The sequence below is a fragment of the Amphibalanus amphitrite genome, unplaced genomic scaffold, assembly GCF_019059575.1.
Source record: "Amphibalanus amphitrite isolate SeventyFive unplaced genomic scaffold, NRLGWU_Aamphi_draft 000426F_arrow, whole genome shotgun sequence".
NCBI lineage: Eukaryota > Metazoa > Arthropoda > Thecostraca > Balanomorpha > Balanidae > Amphibalanus > Amphibalanus amphitrite.
Genome location: NW_024881920.1, coordinates 377,573 through 397,551, shown reverse-complemented (window position 1 = coordinate 397,551; position 19,979 = coordinate 377,573). Strand labels below are relative to the sequence as shown.

Sequence of the window (19,979 nt, the reverse complement as noted above, 5' to 3'; positions counted from 1 at the left end):
ACATCAATTGAGCTCATAAATGTATCATAAATGGGGTGAGTATGTATCCACCCCACCAGAATGAGATCGTCTTTTCGAATGCATTCTACCACTTGTTCCTCCTGTCTACATTCACATGTTGATGTTGTTCCTACCTGTTCAGGTATTATTATTGATGTGACGCGCACTCTTCCATCATCTTTTGTACCTGCCAGAAACCCTAATGTCTCTATCTTCTTTTCCGAGTTAGCTTTGGCTGCTTGTATGAAGGATTCAACAGTATCCCTTGGCATAATTACAGCACTCCGCAAGCTATCACACTCCTTTTGACTCCCAGCCAAAGTTTCAGTGTCATGCATATCATCATGCCCATGCAGATGCGTCTCATCATTTACACATGGTGCGAGTTCATTTGCAGTGCTTCTCATGCAACCACCTTCTTCGCCCTCACACATATAGCCATCCCCCATTGCATGGTCTTTGCGGAGCACCATTGTTGAATCTGTCTCATGCTTCCCGTTTGCATGGCCAGTTTCAATCATGCCAAATTTAATTGCGGAATCGTCCCCTGTTTCTGAGATCATCCCCCTCAGTGCACTGTCAGCAGTATCATGCCTGCCACACCCATTTGCGAAGTTAGTTGCGCTCTGCGACATGCACATGCAACAAATCCATTCAATATCACTCAAATCCTGAAGCTGATCTGTGACCCCAGCACATGCAAAGTGAAACCATTCATGACATGTTTCACATTCTATAACATCCATCTCAGCCTCCTTCCCACATTTAGGACAAGTGTAGCTATTTTCAGCTTCATTAACAGTCCTCACATCATCATTTTCCATTGACCTCGCTTCTCTCGACGTTTTCACATGCGCCACTTTCGTCTTCTTACCTCTTGCTGCTTTGCTCGGGGCTTTCACACCAGCCATTTCTCAGCAAAGTAGGTACTTTAGATCGTGGTTTATGCGGTAATTGACTCAGAAAATTGCGTTTACAGGTATTACTGTCAGTATTGTTGAGTAAAGGATGGTATCAGGACAGGAGCGTGCCACCACTTGTGGCAACTAAGTGCATTCATAGTTGTCAATTAAATTACATCCTCGCCTGCAAAGTGTGACATTCATGATGTGTTTCCTTCATGCATGCTCAATCATTTCAGTTGGGGAAACTATGAGGCGAAGATCCAAAAAATTGATCAGTCTATAAATAGACTTTTATACCATATATGGGCATAAATGCAGCCCTCGCTACTACGGGTGAAAAATGGTATAACATGCTGGTATTTGCGGTATAGCCACTTATTGGAGAGAAAAGGCTTCCATTTCCACTCAGAGTTAACGCTATTTGATAAAATCTGGTGAATACACTCGAAAACGGCAATCAGAAAACGGCTTTTCTGCAGGTTCCGGGCGTCAAAATCGGCTGGCCATTCCATAAATGGGTCTGTATTTTGAAAGAAAAGTGTTTAAAAGATTTAATTTCTGACCCATCATCTTATTTTAGCCTGTCCGATTCAATGGTTGGTGATAGTTTCATAGATTGTTATATAGTGACATGAACCTTGTGGATCTATTGCGTTTCCCTGTTGCCGGTTTTATCTATGTTTTTTTCTGCTAGAACGAAACATTTTGGCCTGGAAAGGCCATTTCAGAAATGCGAAGCTTTCATGGGCTGGATAGTGTAGGATGGAGGCATTTGATTGTACGGACTATGGACGGTGCCCCGTAGCGGCAGAGACCGTCCCAATGAGACAGTCCGCTCTGCCGCTCAAACTAGCACCTCAGAGAGGGCAAACGATGACCTGCTCTCACCACCGCGAATCATACGTCATGGAAGTCGCTGGCCGAGAATCTCGCTGCCACAAGAAAACGGATGCCTGATTCATTAAGACACACGGTCATACGCTTCTTCCCCTAGGAGCGTAACCTGTGAGTGTACGGTGATGCTCTCATCAGGCTTAAAATGAATTGATTTCAAATTATTTGTCACTGGATTCGTGAATAGGAAAACGGAGTGAAATGATGTGATTTGCAATCTTTGGATTCATTCTCGCAACTATCGCAGTTCGAAAAATGTTGTCATAATACGCCTTTTTACCGCATGACTAGCCGTTTGCCGTATGTCAAGTAGGTATGGTTGACAAACAACGTTGTGAGATCCGCGCGCGTCACTCACCGAGCAAAGACTGGCCGCCAGCGGGCGGCGCCCCGCGACCTCCGAGGCGCAGGTCACGTGACGGCGGCCGCCATAGGCGGAGGCAGGCTCTCAAGCCTGGAAGGCTGGAGCTCGCCTCTCACACCTTCCCCTCCTCGTAGATTTTCCTCTTCCCGTCCTCTTCCTCCCCCCCCCCCCCGGAGCCGCCGGTCTTACTGCGTCCACTGGCCCTCCGGCCATCTGGACGCCGGCTTGCGTTGCCGGCTGCCCCGACGGGGAGGTGGGACACCAGATGCTGCCTCGGCTTCCTCGTCCGATTCGTCCGACGCTGACGACGATAGCTCCGTCCTCTCCTCGTCCAGTGACGGGGAGGAGTCGCTTGACTCGTCTGACGGGTCGCGCTGTCCATCTTCTCGCTCTTCCCCGGCTGGTGCACTGCCTGCCGGCGGCGGCGGCGGAGCCCCCAAACGCTCCCCTCTGTCCTCGAACGGCTTCAATCGATCATGATGCCGAACATATCGCCGTCGGAAGTTATCTGCCTTTTTGATCAAGTAGACGTTGCCCTGACGACACTCAACCACGATGTACGGACCGTCCCAGCGGGGCTGCAGCTTCCCCGGTCGACCCGGCTTTGGAGGACATCGCTGGAACACCAGGTCCCCTTTCTTGTACCGGGCGACGTGCGCATTCCGGCTACTGAGCTCCTGACGCCGCCGTTTCGTCCTCTCTTCCCGTTCCACTACAGTGGCGTGAGCTGCCTTCAGCTCCTTTGTCAGTCGTTCAACCCATGAGTTGGCGTCCGGCGGCCGTCCGGTCGGCTCCACCCTCTCAGCCAGGCGCGGTGTACGGGGCTCACGGCCAAACTGGAGATAGAAAGGCGAATGTCCGGTTGCCCTGTGCTCAGCTGTCATACGAGGGGCGTTCAAAAAGTTCTCGGCCCAACCATGAAGGAGTTGGAATTTCGGCCTGCAACGCGGTGTGTTCAATGATGTGTTATTGGGATGTCCACTTACGTAGCTATTAACCAATCTGCCCTGTGATTGGTTCAGGCTGCTAATTAATCGTAACATAGTTTGCTATTCCCGGTCAGAATGGGTGACGCCCAGAATAGAACAGTGATTTGGTTCATGTATTGCAGAAGAATGCACCAAACGTTATTCACGAAAAGCTAGTGCCAACACACGTTGAGGTTTGTCTTTCTTATAGTAGCGTCAAAAAGTGGGCATCTCTGTTCAATTTTGGTCAACAGATCATTAATGGTCACCCCCGCAGTGGCCAGCCATCAACAGCATTGACTCAAGAAAATATGAAAAAACAAGCACTTCTTTGTGAAAAATGACAAATTTTCTGATCTGAAACAACGCAGCAGAAGCGGAGTTGTCCATCAGGTTCCTCAAAGCCATTCTTCGACAGCGTTTTAATATGTTTAAGATCTCTGCAAGATGCATCCCCCGTTTGCTGACTCCAGAGGAAAGGCAAACTCGAAAGGAGGCGTAACGCGAAAATTTTGGCCCCTCTATCGAAGATCCAAAAGAGTTCATTGAACTACTTGTTACCGTGGAGGGATTGTGGGTGTCACACATTGACCCTCAGGGCGTGACCGAGTTGCACAAGTGGAAGCACACTGAGTAAAGGCCACCAAATGTGTGCGACGTGTTAAAGTCAGACGGCAAGGTGACAGTGGTTGCATTTTTGGATGATGGCGGGGCTCTGCTCGTCATTTTTCTAAAACAGGGGCGCACAATTAATGATGAATGCTACACCTCCCTTCGATAACAGTAGCGAGCAGCAGATATCAAGGAGAGACTAGGGAAGCTGACTAAAAGTGTGCGCCTGATCCAGGACCACGCACCAGCACACATGAGCAGGGTGACGATCAGCGAAGCAGTGAGCTGTGGCTTCGAGTTGTTGTCACAGCCACATTTTTCTTCGTACCTTGCACCCTCAGGTTGCCACCTCTTCCCCAACATAAGGAAATTGCTTAGCAGTGGCAACTTCGCTGACAGCAAGGAGACAAAAGCAGCCGTCTTGGACGTGCCAGATGCGTCCAAAACCCACTTGGCTATGGAGACCCAGGGGCCTCTCGCGAAGCGCTGCGCGAAATATTTTTGTTTTAACGGTGGTTATTTGACTAAATGAACATTTTTGGTCTAATAAGTCGACGTCGTATCTCTGCTCCTTCATGGTCGGGCCGAGAACTTTTTGAACGTCCCTCGTATACTGAAACCGAACCAGCGACAGGTGATCATCCCAGTCACCTACTTTTTCCTGGGCCATTCTTCGGAGCAGCGATCCCAGCGTTTGGTTACACCGCTCTACAGCACCATTGCTCTGTGGGTGAAACGCACTGATTCTCTTCCGGTCAATGCCGACCGCTCGTGCCAGTGTCAGAAAGTACTGGTTGTCGAATTCCAGACCACGATCAGTCAGCAGAGATTCAGGCAGCCCGTGTCTATAGAAAACATTCTCAACCAGCGCTTCAGCCACCGTTTTGGCGGATTTATCAGGAATCGCGACTAACTCAACCCCTTTAGTGAGCAGATCCAGTGCCACAAGAATAAACCGATTACCTCGGGCGGTGGGTGTGACGCCGATCGGTCCCATCAGGTCCAATGACACGTGCTGCCAGGCCTCGGTTGGCTGGGTTGTTGCCGACAGCGGAGCGCGGTACCTTCGGTGGGGGTCGTTGGCCTTAGCGCACGTAACGCAGCTGCGGCAGTAGTGCTTCACGTCTTCCTTCATCGTTAGCCAGCCGTAACCAGCCTGTCGTAGCAGCACCCCAGTCCTTTTCGCTCCGAAGTGTCCAGCATCATCATGCTTAAGACGAAGAGCCAGCGAAATGAACTTTTCAGGAACAATAAGCATTTCCTTCTGCTTCCTCGTAGCCACCAACAGGCCGCTTCCCGGTTCGATTTTCGGTTCCCAGCCCAATTTCCTCCACTTCACCGTCTCTGGTCCATTGGTGCGCTTTAGCCTGATCTCACTGTACAGCTTCTTCAAACACAAGTCCTCTTGTTGAGCCGAGACCATGTCGACTTCGTTCACCATGCTCAGAGTTCGTGGTTCATGTTCCTGTGTGACACAGACACGTAATCTGGATATGGCATCAGCATGTGAGTTGCTTGCCCCTCTGCGATATTCCACGTCAAAATCGAACTCTTGAATTTCTTCAAGCCACCGAGCGTAGCGGCCTCGAGGATCTCTTGTGTTATGTAGCCACGTCAAGCTTCGATTGTCTGTAAACCATTTGAACTTTTTTCCAAGGAGGTACGGTCGGAATTTCCGCAACGCAACCACGAAAGCAAAGGCCTCTTTATCACGAATGTGCCAGTTCTTCTCGTTGTCAGTAAACGCTTTCGATGCAAAGCAGACTGGTCTGTCCCTACCCAAATCGTCTCTCTGAGAAAGAACACATCCCAAGCCTGTATCCGAGGCGTCTGTACTGACCTCAAACTCCTTCTGCATGTTCGGGAACTGTAGAGTGGTGGTCTCGCTGAGGGCCCTCTTCAACCCTTCAAATGCCGCTTCGCGCTCGGCATCCCATGTAAACTTCGCCTTTCCCGAAATCCTGTGCAGCGGCGCTGCTACCCGTTGAAGTTCAGGGACGAAGTCGTTATAGTAAGCACAGAGACCGAGGAATGAGCGCAACTCCTTCGTGGACGTAGGTCTGGGCCAGGATCTGATTACCGCCACCTTTTCCGGGTCCGGCTCCACTCCATCACCAACCAGATGCCCGAGGAAACGGAGCTTCCGCCGACAGGCAACCACCTTCTTACTTTTCACCGTCAACCCAGCCTGCTTCAGTCGTTCCAGCACCGCTTCCAACAGCGACAGGTGCTCCTGAAAAGATTTGCCACCGATAATGATATCGTCCAGATAGGCCGTCACTCCGTTACCCAACAGACCCCGCAGTGCATCAGCAATGAGCCTTGTGAAGCAGCTCGGCGCATTCTTCAATCCATATGGCATGACTAGAAATTCCCAGTGGTCTGTTTCCGTGCAGAATGCAGTCTTTTTACGATCTTCCGGTACGATGGGAACCTGCCAATACGCTGAATTCAGATCCAGAGTTGTGTACAACCTTGAACCGGCTAGGCTGTCCAAACATTCGCGTACTGTTGGGAGGTATGCCACTTCTGTTGCCGTTTTTGCATTGAGAGCGCGATAGTCGATGGCAAACCGATAATTGCCGTCACCCTTTTTTACCAGTAGCAGTGGAGCTGACCAAGGCGAGTTGGACTTCTGAATGACACCCTGCCGTTCCATTTTCCGTATCTGAATCGCAACTTCTTCACGCAAATGGTATGGAGTGCGCCGGGCTGGAACAGCGACAGGCGGACAGTCCCCTGTCACAATCCTGAATTCCCTGAGATGTGTCTTGCCCAGTTCGTCATCGTTATTTGCAAACGTGGCTCGATATCTGCTGAACAGCTTCTCAACACTTCTCTTCTCTTGTTCGTTTATCTCCGCGCTGCTAAGGTCAACTTGCGCTGGTCCGGGTCGACAGGCCCTCAGATTCTGCTCACCCTCGGTCACCTGGATAGCTGTGACTTCCCCCAGCGTCATGTTACCGTATAGGCGAACTGACTGATTACCACGGTTTGATACCAACAGAGGCATTCTGTTCATAGGACCGGACCGAACTACTGTGGGCGGTAGCGTTACTCCCAAACGCAGGCTGCTTGCAGCGTCTGGTTCAAAGACAACGTCCCGCTCATTCGCGCCGAAGTCCACGGCACTGACCTCCACCACCCGCTCAGAGTGCGGCTCCAGAAGGCAGTCGTGTCCCAGACGCACCTGCACAGAGTGCACCGGCGCTCCACTGGCGCGCGCCTCCAACGGCAGCCGGTGGCCTGCAAGCTCCAACACACGAGCCTCAAAATCAACTGAAAACTGCCCGAACTTCTGAAGTACATCATTTCCCAAAATACCAGGAGCTGACAAATCCTCGACAACCCACACCTTAATGCCGTGCCGAATCAGTCCTGGTCCTAACATTACGTCAGTCCATAACGCACCCAGACACACCAGCGGCGAGCCGTTGGCGGCCACGAGTCTAACATCAGCGGGTTCGTGGTGCATCGCCTGAATCCCCGGCAGGGAGGCTGACACACAAGTGGCTGACGCGCCCGTGTCCACCATCCACGTGCAGTCCAGCTTCCCAATTTTTCCCCGTACGTGTAGCGTGTTCGACGTCCTTAGGGGAGCTTCCATTGTCCCAGAGGCCGCCGCTCGCTCCGTGGCAGCGACCCTTCTCAGTTTAAATATGTTGTAGAGCACTGGTAGCGGGTGTGCCCGAATTCGCCACACGCCCAGCATACCAGGGGCGCTGGCCGTCCGCGGCCCCTTGCCAGAGGCGCGCGCGTGCACCACCTTCGCACGTGACCTGGCTCGCCACACGTCCAGCACGTGACTCCCCGTGCGTCAGTGTCACATCCCCGCCCCGCTCCGCCGGGGCCGCCCTCCCAGGTCCCGACCCTGTGCGCGCCACTGCGCCCAGCCGCTGTCCAGACAGGGGCGGCCGGCGGCGCCCCGAGCGGGACACGTGACCCACGCCGGGCCGCTCCACCGCGACCCGGCTCAGCGCCGCCGCCGCGTCCGAGCACCGGCACAGCCGCGCGGCCCCGACCAGCATCGACGAAGCGCATGGCGTTGACAGCCTCTGTCAGGGTTTGCACCTCTGAGCGAAGCGCAGCAATCTGGTCCGGCTTCCCAGACTGCTCGGCAACCTGACAAACGTCCGCTTTTCCATTCCGCAGCCCCATAGCCTCCTCAATTGCCCTCGCATGGGTTGGCAAATCTTGGATATTAGCGTCTGGGAACTGTAGACGGAGCTGCCCAGCCACCCCGCTATCAATACCCGACAGGAACGTCGACTTAATCAGAGCCATCCCCACTGCCGAATTCTCATCGGTGTTGGACTGACCTGGGCTCGATGCATAGGCAGATTGAAACAGTACTCGAAGCGCTGAGAGAAACATGCCGTACGTCTCACCGTCCCGCTTCCGTCTGGTCAGGAACTGCCGCTGGCTCTGTTGGGTTGTGTCGCCGAACTCTCTCAGCAGGGCCGCCTTCAGATTCGTCACAGAGCTCTTGTCCGTATCGCTGAGCGAGTCGATGACGCTGATGCGATGACCGAGTCCCAGAAGAGTCTTCCCGATGGTCTTCTTTTCATCCCCCAACAGCGCATAGGCATCCACGCGCCGCAAATAATCCTGTATCGTCTCTCCTTCCCCCCACACCAGCTTGTCCGAGCCTCGTTCTGCCATAATCAATGTCCACACTCCACCGGTGCGTCTGTTCACCGAGTACGCACGTCCAATCACCGGCGATGCACCGTTCACTACGCTGCCACCAGTGTGAGATCCGCGCGCGTCACTCACCGAGCAAAGACTGGCCGCCAGCGGGCGGCGCCCCGCGACCTCCGAGGCGCAGGTCACGTGACGGCGGCCGCCATAGGCGGAGGCAGGCTCTCAAGCCTGGAAGGCTGGAGCTCGCCTCTCACAACGTTTTAATATGTAAAAAATTAGTTCGAATGTTTGGACCGATTGACAGAGCCGCAGCCGGCGCAAAACAGAGCTTATTGCATGAGTACAGATCATTGCCGTCCGCTCTCGAGTATTTACTGATAAATGGGGAATTAGGAGCTTTAAGGCCGATGCTAAGCGCGCAAACTGCCCATCAAAGCTGGACGAAGTCCGTCCCACTCAACTGACTTCAACTGGCTGCGGCTGCTTCAGCCAACCTCGTGCCATCCCCGTCAGGAGCCTCGTTTATCGAGCGCTGGAGCGGCTGAAATCGGGTTCTGTCCCGCATCCTGTCGAACCCCGCCCGTCCTCCGCCTATCGCTGCTGTCGGTGGTTCGTCACTGCCGCCCCCGCCGGGCCGGATCGCCCCGCTCTGTGGCGGGTCTATTTTGGAGTACCCTGCGCGGTCCGACGCGCGGCGGCACCCACTCCGAAGCGGCTCAGTCGGTCGGTCTCGACGGCAAACCGCAATTGACACTCGCGGCCCGAGCTGCTCCGCTCCTCTTGGGAGAGAACTTCTCACGTGAGAACTTTTCACGTAAGAGCGTCTCGCTCGAGACACTCGCGACTGGTTGTGCGAGAGATAGTCCAGTCGGGGCTTAGCGCAATCCGAGGTTGTCGGTGTGTGAAAGGTGGAAGAGTCACTGAGGTGCCGAGAGACGAGTGGTGTTTGATTTTGAAACGACGGCTTGTTTGAGAGGGTAAGCTAATTCAGATTGCTGTTTGGAACGAAGGATGATGCTTAGCCGTAATTTTGTCTCTGGAAATGGGAGGTCTGAAGTTCGTTTGGAAGTTGCAAATTGTCGGCTTCCTTTGCGATATGCTATGTAGCCCTTCGACGGGGGAGTTAACTTAAATGTTACTCGTTTTTCGGAATCGTTTGTAGATGCTGTAGGCATCGTTTCTTCCACCTAGGTTTTTGTTTTTCCTGTTACGTTGTCTTCTCTTGATTATTTTACATTTTATCCAGGTCGTTATTGATGAGATACTGCCCCGCATCTACCCGCTAGCACATCCCTCCGGATGGCTGACAATTTCCTTCCTCCGTTTTCTGTCAATTTCCCCGCTGTGTGTCTGAGCACGTAACGAGGCGTCTGCAAATTGATTACGGCACGGGGCGCCCGACACCACATTTAGCGTCCGAGCTCCTCGCCCGCTGACAGCCCATCACTCTGCCGTGGCGTGAAGAGGTGTCCGCGTTCCTGCAGTGATGGGCAGATGTCTGCAGAGTGATAATCGGACTGGAGATGTGTTATACCTCGTCCCGGTCGGAAAGACGGTCCTCCTGTCGGGAACAGAGCTCTTCTGCTATTTGGAGGAGTGATTTGATATACCTACCCAACGATGGATTTTCTCAGCAGGATGGCTGGTATTTGCTCGACAGTATGAATGATATCCTCAAAGCTGCCGAATGCTTTTGCTGATTTTTATCAGCCACTTAATGTTTGGATAATTTTCATCAACGGAATTTTTTAGATATAGGAAGCTATAAGGTGATTTTAGGCTACGTCGTCAGCGTCTCCGACCGTCTACGTTGTTCTCGGTCATAGCTGCACGAATTGCAGTACAACCTTGCATTCTAGTCGGTACCTAAGCATTGCAGTCGGCTTGAATTAAAGGCCTCAATTCGCACCGTATCGTTCTGTTGCCATCCATCCAGTATTCAACGATGAGTTACCCACTTATCACGACCTTGACACCCTTCCAGAAGGTAACAGTCCCTTTTGATGTTTGATCCGCGTCCTCTCTGGCCCTTATCACCCGTTCAGTATCGGCTCAGCGCTTTTAGTGTGACGCGCGCCCCCAGTTCTGATTCAGCACTGAGCAGTCGACAGGGACTGTTTTGATTGGCCGAGCTGCTCCGGCCGGCTCGCCCAGAGCTCCAGGCGCCGAGTCTGGAGGCATGCCCTCGACTACTGCGCCGAAATGACTCGGGCGTGACTCATACGGTCGTGACTCGCATCGTGACTCGAGCTAGGAGGAGTCGGAGCGGTCAGGGGCTCGGTCGTTCTCTCTGGACAAAAATGACTGAAGTCTGGATTTGGGGAAGGCTATACGAACTCAAAATGCTGAGATACGTGTTCAAACTAACGACCGATCATTTTAATCCTTAGTCCATTGGCTCCCTTCTTAAAAGTAACATCTTTTTTAACGACTAACTCTCCATTAACTTTCCTTTTGATGTAGCAGGCTAATCAGGGCCTCGTCTAACATGTTAACTGGGGGGGCAATTGCCTCCCCAGTCGAGCGGATTGCCCCCCCAGTCGCCAACATTTGCCCCCCCAGTCAAAACGTGAACTTCTCACAAAATTACCTTCTCTGCAATGCGTTTTTGTTAGGAGTCTTATACGGATTTAAAGAGAAACGTTAAATTATTTGTTCAAAAACTGTTCCTACTCCATGACTACGGGAAAAGCCAGAGTTTTGTGATTTATAGAGCTGAGTACCTACCCAATGTGATTCTGTGATCTTGCCTGTGATTCAAGTAGTAAATTGTCAATTGGCAGCTGCCAGTGACCCAACTCGTGTTTGTGCCCCCCCCCCCCCTCCCACTCAATCAAACGCCCACGGCCCAACACGGATAAATATGTTTAGCACTGTCTGGTGGGGCAATGTGAGGGGGTAACACATTAATCTTAACTCTCACCCGTATTGGTGTTTTTCCAGCCGCGAACGTATAGGGGGGGGGGGGGGTTGGACCTTGCCCCTTGCCGTTTCGCCCCTGATCGAGCTAGAGCTTCGCGGAGAAAACCACCGTGTTGCCCGTCACGAGAGGAAGCCGATGATGCCTCATTTTAAGGCCTTAGTCTTCGGTTGACCTTCCAGGTCAGGTCTATGACCCTAAAGTCGGGAAAATCGCGGGACCTGTTACAACGTGGTAAAGGGTGGCTGTTATGTTTTTTTTTTCGGGGTGCTGATCACGAATATCATGTTAGTTAATTATCACAGATAATGTCTTCATGCATTTAGGCCAGGTCGGGTCAGGTCAGGTCAGGTCAACCAGTAAGGGTTTTGCCGGGTATTCGTAGTAGGTGGCAACCGCCTCTGGCTCTGACAGCTTCGTAACATGTTACGAAGGCACCAAAACTACTTCGTAAATGTTCAAATGGTTGCTAAATTCGAATTCAGCTCCAAAAACTGGCCTAGAATCATGTAAAACTCGAAAAAGTGAACCGAAGTCATCAAAAGCCAATGACCTGACCTGACCGTGACCTTGACGCCTACCCTAATGCATGGGAGCAATATCATATTTCATGTTTGAACGCTTGAAACCACGAAAAGACTGCAAACGCGCGGCTAATGCGAGCCGACATACGCCGAATCGCATTCCGGCCAAATATGGTCTCGAAAAGAAGTTACAGGTCAAAGGTCATTACGGTCAGGGTCATGACATTTTTCGACCCCCCCCCCCCCTATACGAGCATGGCTCTTTTTTTTTGTTAAAAAAAAAAAAATAATGGTCTCAGGGCTGTGACGAAAAACAAGTGGCCTAAATCCGGTGAGAAAACAGGATTTGGGGGTACCCTAGGTTTGGGTCCTTCAGTCTCTGCCCCCCCAGTGAAAATTCCTTAGACGAGGCCCTGGCAGGCTTTCGTCGAGCATGGTATGCTAACGCGACGTCTTATTTATACTCCGTCGTGGTGATCGGACATTTAACTTCGATTCAAGAATCTATCGGTCCGGTCTGAATGAACTGACCACAAACGGAGGAAGGGTTTCACTCATCGAATCTCCCTTCGTTCAGTGGTGCTACTGTTACGCTCGGTTATGCTGTGCGTCGCTGTTTCGGTCCATTGGCTTGGTGTGGCAATCACCGTTTACCGCTGTTCTTAAAGGTAGTGTGCCACCTTTGAAAGATTTCCCATTTTATTTTTCCTAGGATAAGAAGCTTCTGTTTTTACCTAATATCGCAAAAAAATCAAAAATGGGCCTGGAATAGTGCCTTTTTCGCCTAAAAGTTTATCGGTTTTTCGATATGTATAACAACTGTAGTGGGCTGAGCTGCAAACAGGCGTCGGCAACAATCGCGAATGCGGCGCACATGTGACAATAAGTAAAGGTCATTATAGAGTTACGACATACGGGAATGAGTTATCAGCTGTCTAATCGTAGACAACACAATGTCGAGCCTTAACCCTATTCCTGGCGGGCTCCGCCGGGACAAGAAACTGGCGGGGGGGGGGGCCGATTCGGCCCCCCCCTGAGATCTCGAGAACGAAGCAAGATAGCGACAAACGGTAAACGGCATCGGATACGCACGGTCAAGATCTACAATTTTTACTATGGTCATTTTCAGGTCAGGTCAAAGATGACGTCACAGGGGTCGAAAAAGTCAAAATGGCGGCGCTAGATATGGAGAGAGTTTTTCTCGAATAACTTTCGAATTAGTCAAGATAGGAACAAACTAAGGGCATCATCGTGATCCTCTCGTCAATCCGCATCGAATGATATATATGTTGACCTCGCAAGGTCAAGGTCAAAGGTTGACCTCAGGTCACGTGACCTCGAGGTCATCATGTATATCATTCGATGCGTCTTGACGAGCTGAACACAATGAGACCATCCACGCGTCTGTATCTTGTTCCTGTACGGAGTTATTGGCCAAAAACCTTTGGTGACCTTTGATGACGTCACATGACCTCACAGCTGCCCAACAGCAAAACAGACCTCAAGGTAGTGAAGGTTGATCGTATATGAAGTCATGTATGGTATATGGGGCCATTCCGACCCGTTTTAGTGGTAAAAACAGGGAGTTGATTTTTCCCCCATTGACTTATAATGGGGAGGTCGCGAAACTGACCTGACCTTAGGTCACCGATATCAAAATTCCGAGATATACAAATTGCACATACTGGTACCCTAACTAAAGCCTGAAGAGAAGAAATTGATCGGTCAAAAACTCTAGCTCTGGCGTGATTGCAAACTTTTCTGAGGTAGGGTCACCAAACCGCCTCTGGTGACCTGACCTGAGGTCAGATCAATTCAAAATTTTCAGACATGTTGCGTAAAAGCCTTTTAGGAAAAGTCAGAAAATTTGAGCTTCCTAGCTCAACGCGTTTGGGAGAAATAACCAAAAAACCTCAGGGGGGGGGGGCTCCTGAGGCCCCCCCCCCCCGCCAGGAATAGGGTTAAACTGTAAGCCTGTATTGGTATTGTTTCTTTTACTTGGCTGTCGAACATTATTTATGGTTTGAAATATGATTTTATGTAAAATAATTGATATGAAAAAGCCGTCTCTTAAGTTATGACCCCATTTCACCACACGCAAGTGGCAGAAATGACAATGATCAGCTGACGCATTTTTCTTGGCCGAAGTCAGAGCGCGCGGCCCGACGCACCACCACCGCACCACAAAGTATGAGCAGAAGCCGCGCCCAAAGCCAGGGCCCCGGTAACGTGAGGTAGCCGAGTCGGTGCAGCGTGCGCTGACCCAAGCCGGGGCCGCAGCTTTGGGCGCGGTCTACCGCATCCCCCCGGGCTATCACATGACACCGGGAGGACGCGCGACCCCGGCTGACTCGGCTAGCCGAGTTTCTTGGATGCGTCGTTAAACAACCAAGAAACTCGGCTACCTCACGTTACCGGGGCCCTGGCTTTGGGCGCGGTCTACCGCACCACCTAACAGGCGTGTTCGAAACCGCAGGAGATGATGATGAACGGGTTTATCGAAACTTGATTGGATGAGCATATCGGTAATAGCGATTTCAGTGTGTGCATTTATTGTTCATAGTGGTGTGAAATGTAGTTGGGGTACGACCGACAACCCGTCGGGGCGAATTTCGCACTGGGGTACTCAAAATTTGAAGAATTTAAGACGTTTCCATGAGTTTTGAAGGTATGGATAAGTTCTAAAAATCCGGTTCTCCTTATCTGGGCCATTAACTCCATACGGTCCAGGAAAGCTGGCACACTACCTTTAAGGTTGTTTGTGCTGTGTTCGTTATCTGCATTCAGTGGCAGTGTGTATACTGTACTGCGACTTGAAGCATTACCTCCTCACACCAGCGCTGTTTTAGCGAAAGATTGTCTGTTGCAAGCAAAAGATGCTTCGTTGCAATTAGTGGGAGATGTATGGAAGTGTGGATTTGTAACAATTCCTCGAGTTTCGGTCATTTTAGTATCTGTTGCACCTTTTTCCTGTCAATGACTCCCCGTCTTCGTTTTCTGAAGTCTTACCCGTGCACATGAAACTTTCCGCGATCAACTCTCTACTCTTCTATGTCCTTCTATGTTTCTTTTTTTTAAGATATTTGAGCGTTGTCAGGAATAACATTTTTATAATGAAAGAGAGCATTGACCAATTACCTATCCTCAACGTTAATATTACTTGTAGCGATTGATAAAGAGTTGTATCCGAAATATATCGACATATATATTTACTTGCTGATTTAAATAAAAATAAAACTATTTCATTACTATTTCATTATTATTTTACATTTTTCTAACGTTGAGGATAATTGGTCAATGTTCTCTTTTTTTTGTCTCATCAAAGCGAATTATAGTGGCCAGCCCTCTGACATCCCTCCCTCTCTTTTTCTCTTCCGCAGGATTTCCGTCTGCTCAGCGGCTCGTTTTCGTAGCGGTCCACCGGCTCGGTCCTTCAGTCCAGCAGTCCGTCGGTCCGTCAGTCCGTCGGTCCACTCGTAAGACGCTGACGGGCTGCCACTGACGCCACTGACAGGCCGCCACTGACGCCGCTGACGGGCCGACGTTGACAGGCCGCCGCTGACGGGCCGACGTTGACGCCGCTGACAGGCCGCTACTGACGCCGCTGACAGGCCGCTACTGACGCCGCTGACAGGCCGCTACTGACGCCGCTGACGGGCTGACGTTGACAGGCCGCCACTGAAAGGCCGACGTTGACGGGCCGCCACCATGTCGGATGACGAGGCCGCCAGTTCCTCCGTGTCGGTCTACATCTACGACCTGACCGCGGGCCTGGCGCAGATGTTCTCACAGGCCCTGCTCGGTGAGTACGCTTCAATTATAAAGTGGGATGCTAGCATAAGTCTTCTGGGCTTTTACTTAGTGGGATAAGGCGAACGTCTGCCTCTTTGTGAGTGCTTCCCAGGCGCCGTATTTTCAGCCCAGGATGTCTGTGTCTACGGTAATTGAATGCGGTATTTGTTTGCGCCGTGAGTTTGTTCTCCCAAGTCCCGCGACATGCTGTGCATTCTGCAATATGTTCCGTTGGACGGGTTTTGTTATACTGTCACAGGCGCAGCTAGGTGACTGTCATTCGAGTTGTGCCGAAGTCGTAACACGGTGTGCTGCTGACCACTGCTTAGGAAGTCCATTTGTGTCTTCGTGATAGAATGTTGTCGTAGAATCTTCTTCGTCACAGGTTTGATGCAATGGAGGAATTATTGTTCCCACTATGTGGGTCGAGTACTCTACGGGCTGGGTCAGTGTCTAGGCCGTCTGGGTCACTGTCGTGTCCGGGTGAATGTGAGCCGAATGGTCTAAGATATGATGGACTGTGTCTGATTCCGGCTCAATAGTTTCTGGGTCTAGCTTTATCTCATCTGAAATTCCCAGTCACAGTGAGAGTAAGATGTCATTTGGCACGCTTCAGATAAACCCTAAAGCGTTGGCAAATACCGTTCTTCCCTCGCAGACGTCGTTTTTGTTTTTCTACTTTTGCCTTTCTGTCTTCGTTTTTGCTCAACACTTTTCTGTCCTAGTTCTTGCTTATCCCGTCACGCTATTTCAGCCTTTGGTGTTAGGCGGGCAAATATTGTTAATTGCTGTGTAAATGGAACAACAACGAATATTTTTTTTAAATTACAGAATTATATGTTTGTTTGCTTCATGCCAGGGATGGATATTTGTGCCGAGTTGGGGTAGCATGAGCTTTCCCAATTCCATGCCGGCTTGGCTTTGGAGCCGCAACAGCCGGCGGAGGTCAAGGTCACCGCTAGGGCGGCGGCGGATTAGCTGCGCCCGTGCTACCCCAACTTGGCACATTTGTCCACCCCTGCTTCATGCATCGCCTGTAGTCGATCGATTCTGTGGTCTGAGTACTCCGCTATTGTCAATATCATCGCCTCTGAGCTGGTGTTTTTGATTGTGATTGTGGTTATGATTCTGTACGTATGTTGATGTTTGGTGTCGACTGTCAGCATTTTGGGTGCATTAAACCTAAAACCATATCTTTGGTCGCCTCTTGCTTGTCGGGTGGCCGTTGGTGTGATCGCCGTTGATAGTTTGTCAAACATTGAATGGCGCTGCTGGACGTCCATGCAATGCAAGCGCAGCTGACAACTTTTTTCTCATTTTTCTGTTAGATTAGCTAACGACTGCTGGTTTCTTGTACCTACACATTTTTTAACTTTTCCGTGGCGGATGCTAAGAGTGTTATTGAAGTATGTAGTACGATACCTTGTCTGTGATCAGCTATTCCCGCCCCTTACGTTCCAGACGACTGTAATTTTCACAGGTCAGCATGCATCCCTGTCCTGACTTGCTTATATTGTCCACAGGTCAGCATGTCGAGGGGATCTGGCACACAGGCGTGGTGGCGTTCGGACGCGAGTACTTTTTCGGCAGCGAGGGAGTCCAGAGCTGCGCACCGGTTAGTGACGGGGGCGGGGGTAGTGGTGGGAATGGGTGATGAAATGGGTAGATAAAAGACCTTGGTGGGATTGATGGGATGGGCGGAAGACGTGCTGGGTTGTGGGATGTGGTGGTGGGGGGGGGGGGTGAAGGAAAATAGGGGCCGTGCTGGGTAATGATGGGATGAGCGTTAAGCGGGAATAGTTGCAGTGCTAGGGAACGTGGTCGGTGGTGAGTGGTAGATGGATGGTGGGGTGATATTCGCTACGGACTGTGGGAGGCGGATAAAAGTGGCCAGGGCACTGCGTGATGGCTGGTGGGTAGTTGGGTGTTGCAATGGGAAAAGTTGTTAGAACAATATCGCTCATGTCTTGTCATTCGCCCTTGTATCTGAGAATGATGGACCAAAACTATAACGGATAAAAGCGTCATCATCTGAGTGTTTACGGAGCGAGCGAAGCGAGCGTAGTCTTTCCTTAGATTAACGGAAATTTCTGAGTATGAGCGGCCGGCCGGCCGGCCGGCCGTGCGGACGCTTTTGCGAGGCTTATATCTCAGCAACCACTTGACCGATTTACACGCGGTAATTTGTGTCTTCATTCCTTCTACCAAGCACTGGACTATTCCCGATGCATGTGGGTGACCCCTTATGCACGTGCCACGTGCAAAACGAAGAGGTGTCAGTTTTGCAATTGTTGCAATATCTCGGTAACTACTTGGCTGATTGCGCTGAAAGTTGGCATATAGGTAGGCACCCATTAGGCACTGCATATCCATGTGCCGGAGTTGAGGTGCTGCTGCACGTGCGCACGTGCAGGGGTCGATTCCAGATCTCGAGAACGGCTGGACCGATTGCGCTCATATTTGGTACGCAGTTAGGGACCGGTTAGTAGGGTGCCGTGCACAAGTCAGTTGGGACCCATTTTGCACGTGCGCACGTGCAGGGTGCCGCTTCCAGATCTCGAGAACGGCTGGGCCGATTGTGCTCAAATTTGGCACATCGCTAGAGACCGGTGAGTAGGGTGCCGTGCACAAGTCAGTTGGAGGTACCCCCTCGAAATTTCGCACGTGCAAGGCTCACCCTCTCGCTCGCTCCGTTAGTCGCCCCATAAGGCGTTATACTGGTTTGTACTGTTTGTTTGAGGTCGTTCCTCCTTAATCGCACTGTCACTGGCATGCAGTCGAGCTTCTTTAATTTCTTGGGAGGAACCGTGGCCATGACCTTGGTAAGGGATGTGTCGCAATATTGTGGCATTGAGGTGAATGGGCGATCATGTGTTTAAACAACAAACATCTAAAGAAGCTGATACCGAAATGCGGCCTTAATGGCTACATCTGCTGCCAATTAAACTTGCTGTCATCGTTACCATCTTGTACACATCTGATAGCCCGGCCTCTGTTGTTTATTTGTCCGACCTCGGGTGGCGTAGTATCTCCGTAATAGCGGTGTCTATTTTGGGCTGTCTTTGTGCCGCGTGCCACGGGGGCCGGGCCAAATCGGTCACTTGACCGGCCGTCCAAAGCCGACAGAGGTCAGCCGCTCTCGTCGCCAACCCTCTCTCTCTCTCTCTCCTCTCCCACTCTCCCCTCGCTCTCGCCCTCTCGCTCTTGCTCATGGCGGAGGTGCAACAGGAGGGCAGAAGATTTATTAGACCGTAATGTCTTACCATTCGGAAATGTTGTGAAGTTTGTCGCGACATGTGCCGGCATGTGGAGAACAAATGGTCAGAGGTAGTCCGTAGGCGTTTAAGAGCTTTTTTATAGTAGATGGGTACCCGTCAAAATTCGTGGAGATTTGGGTCGATATTTGTCCCACAACTGATTTCCTAGAAATCATTACCTTTTCATAAACCATGCACCCTAGGCTGTTCACAGTTGAAATTATTCAAAAATGCCATTGCGCATGCGCGTAAAATGGTCCGTGACCCAGAAAATATAAAATTTTCTTCTGGGTCACGCATTATCAAACCAGATACGTTCACTCACCTCATGCGCGATATAACCCCCTTATCGGCAATGACCTTCTCCACACGTAGGCGGAAAGACTTGCATGTCTTGATGATGTAGGTGGGCAGAATTTCTCTTCTGGGTCACGATTTTTTTCCTGGGTCACGCTAAAATTCGTGACCCAGAAGAAAAAAAATGCGTGACCCAGGGGAATGGTTTTTACAGTTTTCCGAATATGGCAAGTTTGTTATCGAATACTAATCTCCAAGTGCATCTTATCTTGAGTACCTGAGCACGCAGCAACACGACACTGTGATTCTTTTCGACACTTACCAGCCACAAGCCACAAGGGCGTGTGACCCAGAATAAAGAAATCTTATGGCACGCAGGAGATGATTTCCCCTGGGCTCGCCCAGCCCAACTGACAGTTTTCAGTTTCCGCCCCCGCTTTCTGCGCCTTCGCGGGATAGGACCATATGCAAGTCTGCAGACCCTGCTTACCCGGTCCGTAATGCTTTGAATGAGGAGCTAAGTACCGTGACCCAGAAACAAACGTGACCCAGAAAAAAGTTTGCCAAAAACCGTGGGACAGACGTTTTTGCGTTGTGCAGTTTTGCTAAATTGTATAACCAAAAAATAAGAGCCATGAAGAGAAATTTCAATGTTTTTGCTATTCACAACGCTCCCTCGCGCTTAATTATCTCTAAAAATAACTACACAGCAGCGCTGTAGATTTTTTTCGCAGGTTGTGGGACAAGCTAAAATACATAGGCACACAAAAGCACGGTTTTGGAAAGATGTCCATTTTTTTTT

The 19,979-nt window shown here is 50.9% G+C and overlaps 1 protein-coding gene across 17 annotated transcripts in view; it reads left to right on the top strand.

The window, feature by feature from the left end:
* LOC122391203 overlaps window positions 1–19,979 on the top strand; it is a 61,278-nt gene that overhangs the window by 6,310 nt on the left and 34,989 nt on the right. For 11 of the 17 annotated variants that reach the window (XM_043384894.1, XM_043384892.1, XM_043384891.1 and 8 more), the window contains exons 2-3: window positions 15,212–15,633; window positions 17,147–17,238. In XM_043384894.1, the coding sequence (XP_043240829.1) occupies window positions 15,540–15,633; window positions 17,147–17,238 (186 nt within the window). In that variant the 5' untranslated portion in view covers window positions 15,212–15,539. Of the gene's footprint in view, window positions 1–9,110; window positions 9,365–15,211; window positions 15,634–17,146; window positions 17,239–19,979 lie in introns of those variants that run through there. The other 6 variants (XM_043384890.1, XM_043384887.1, XM_043384886.1 and 3 more) reach the window with 2 other exon arrangements.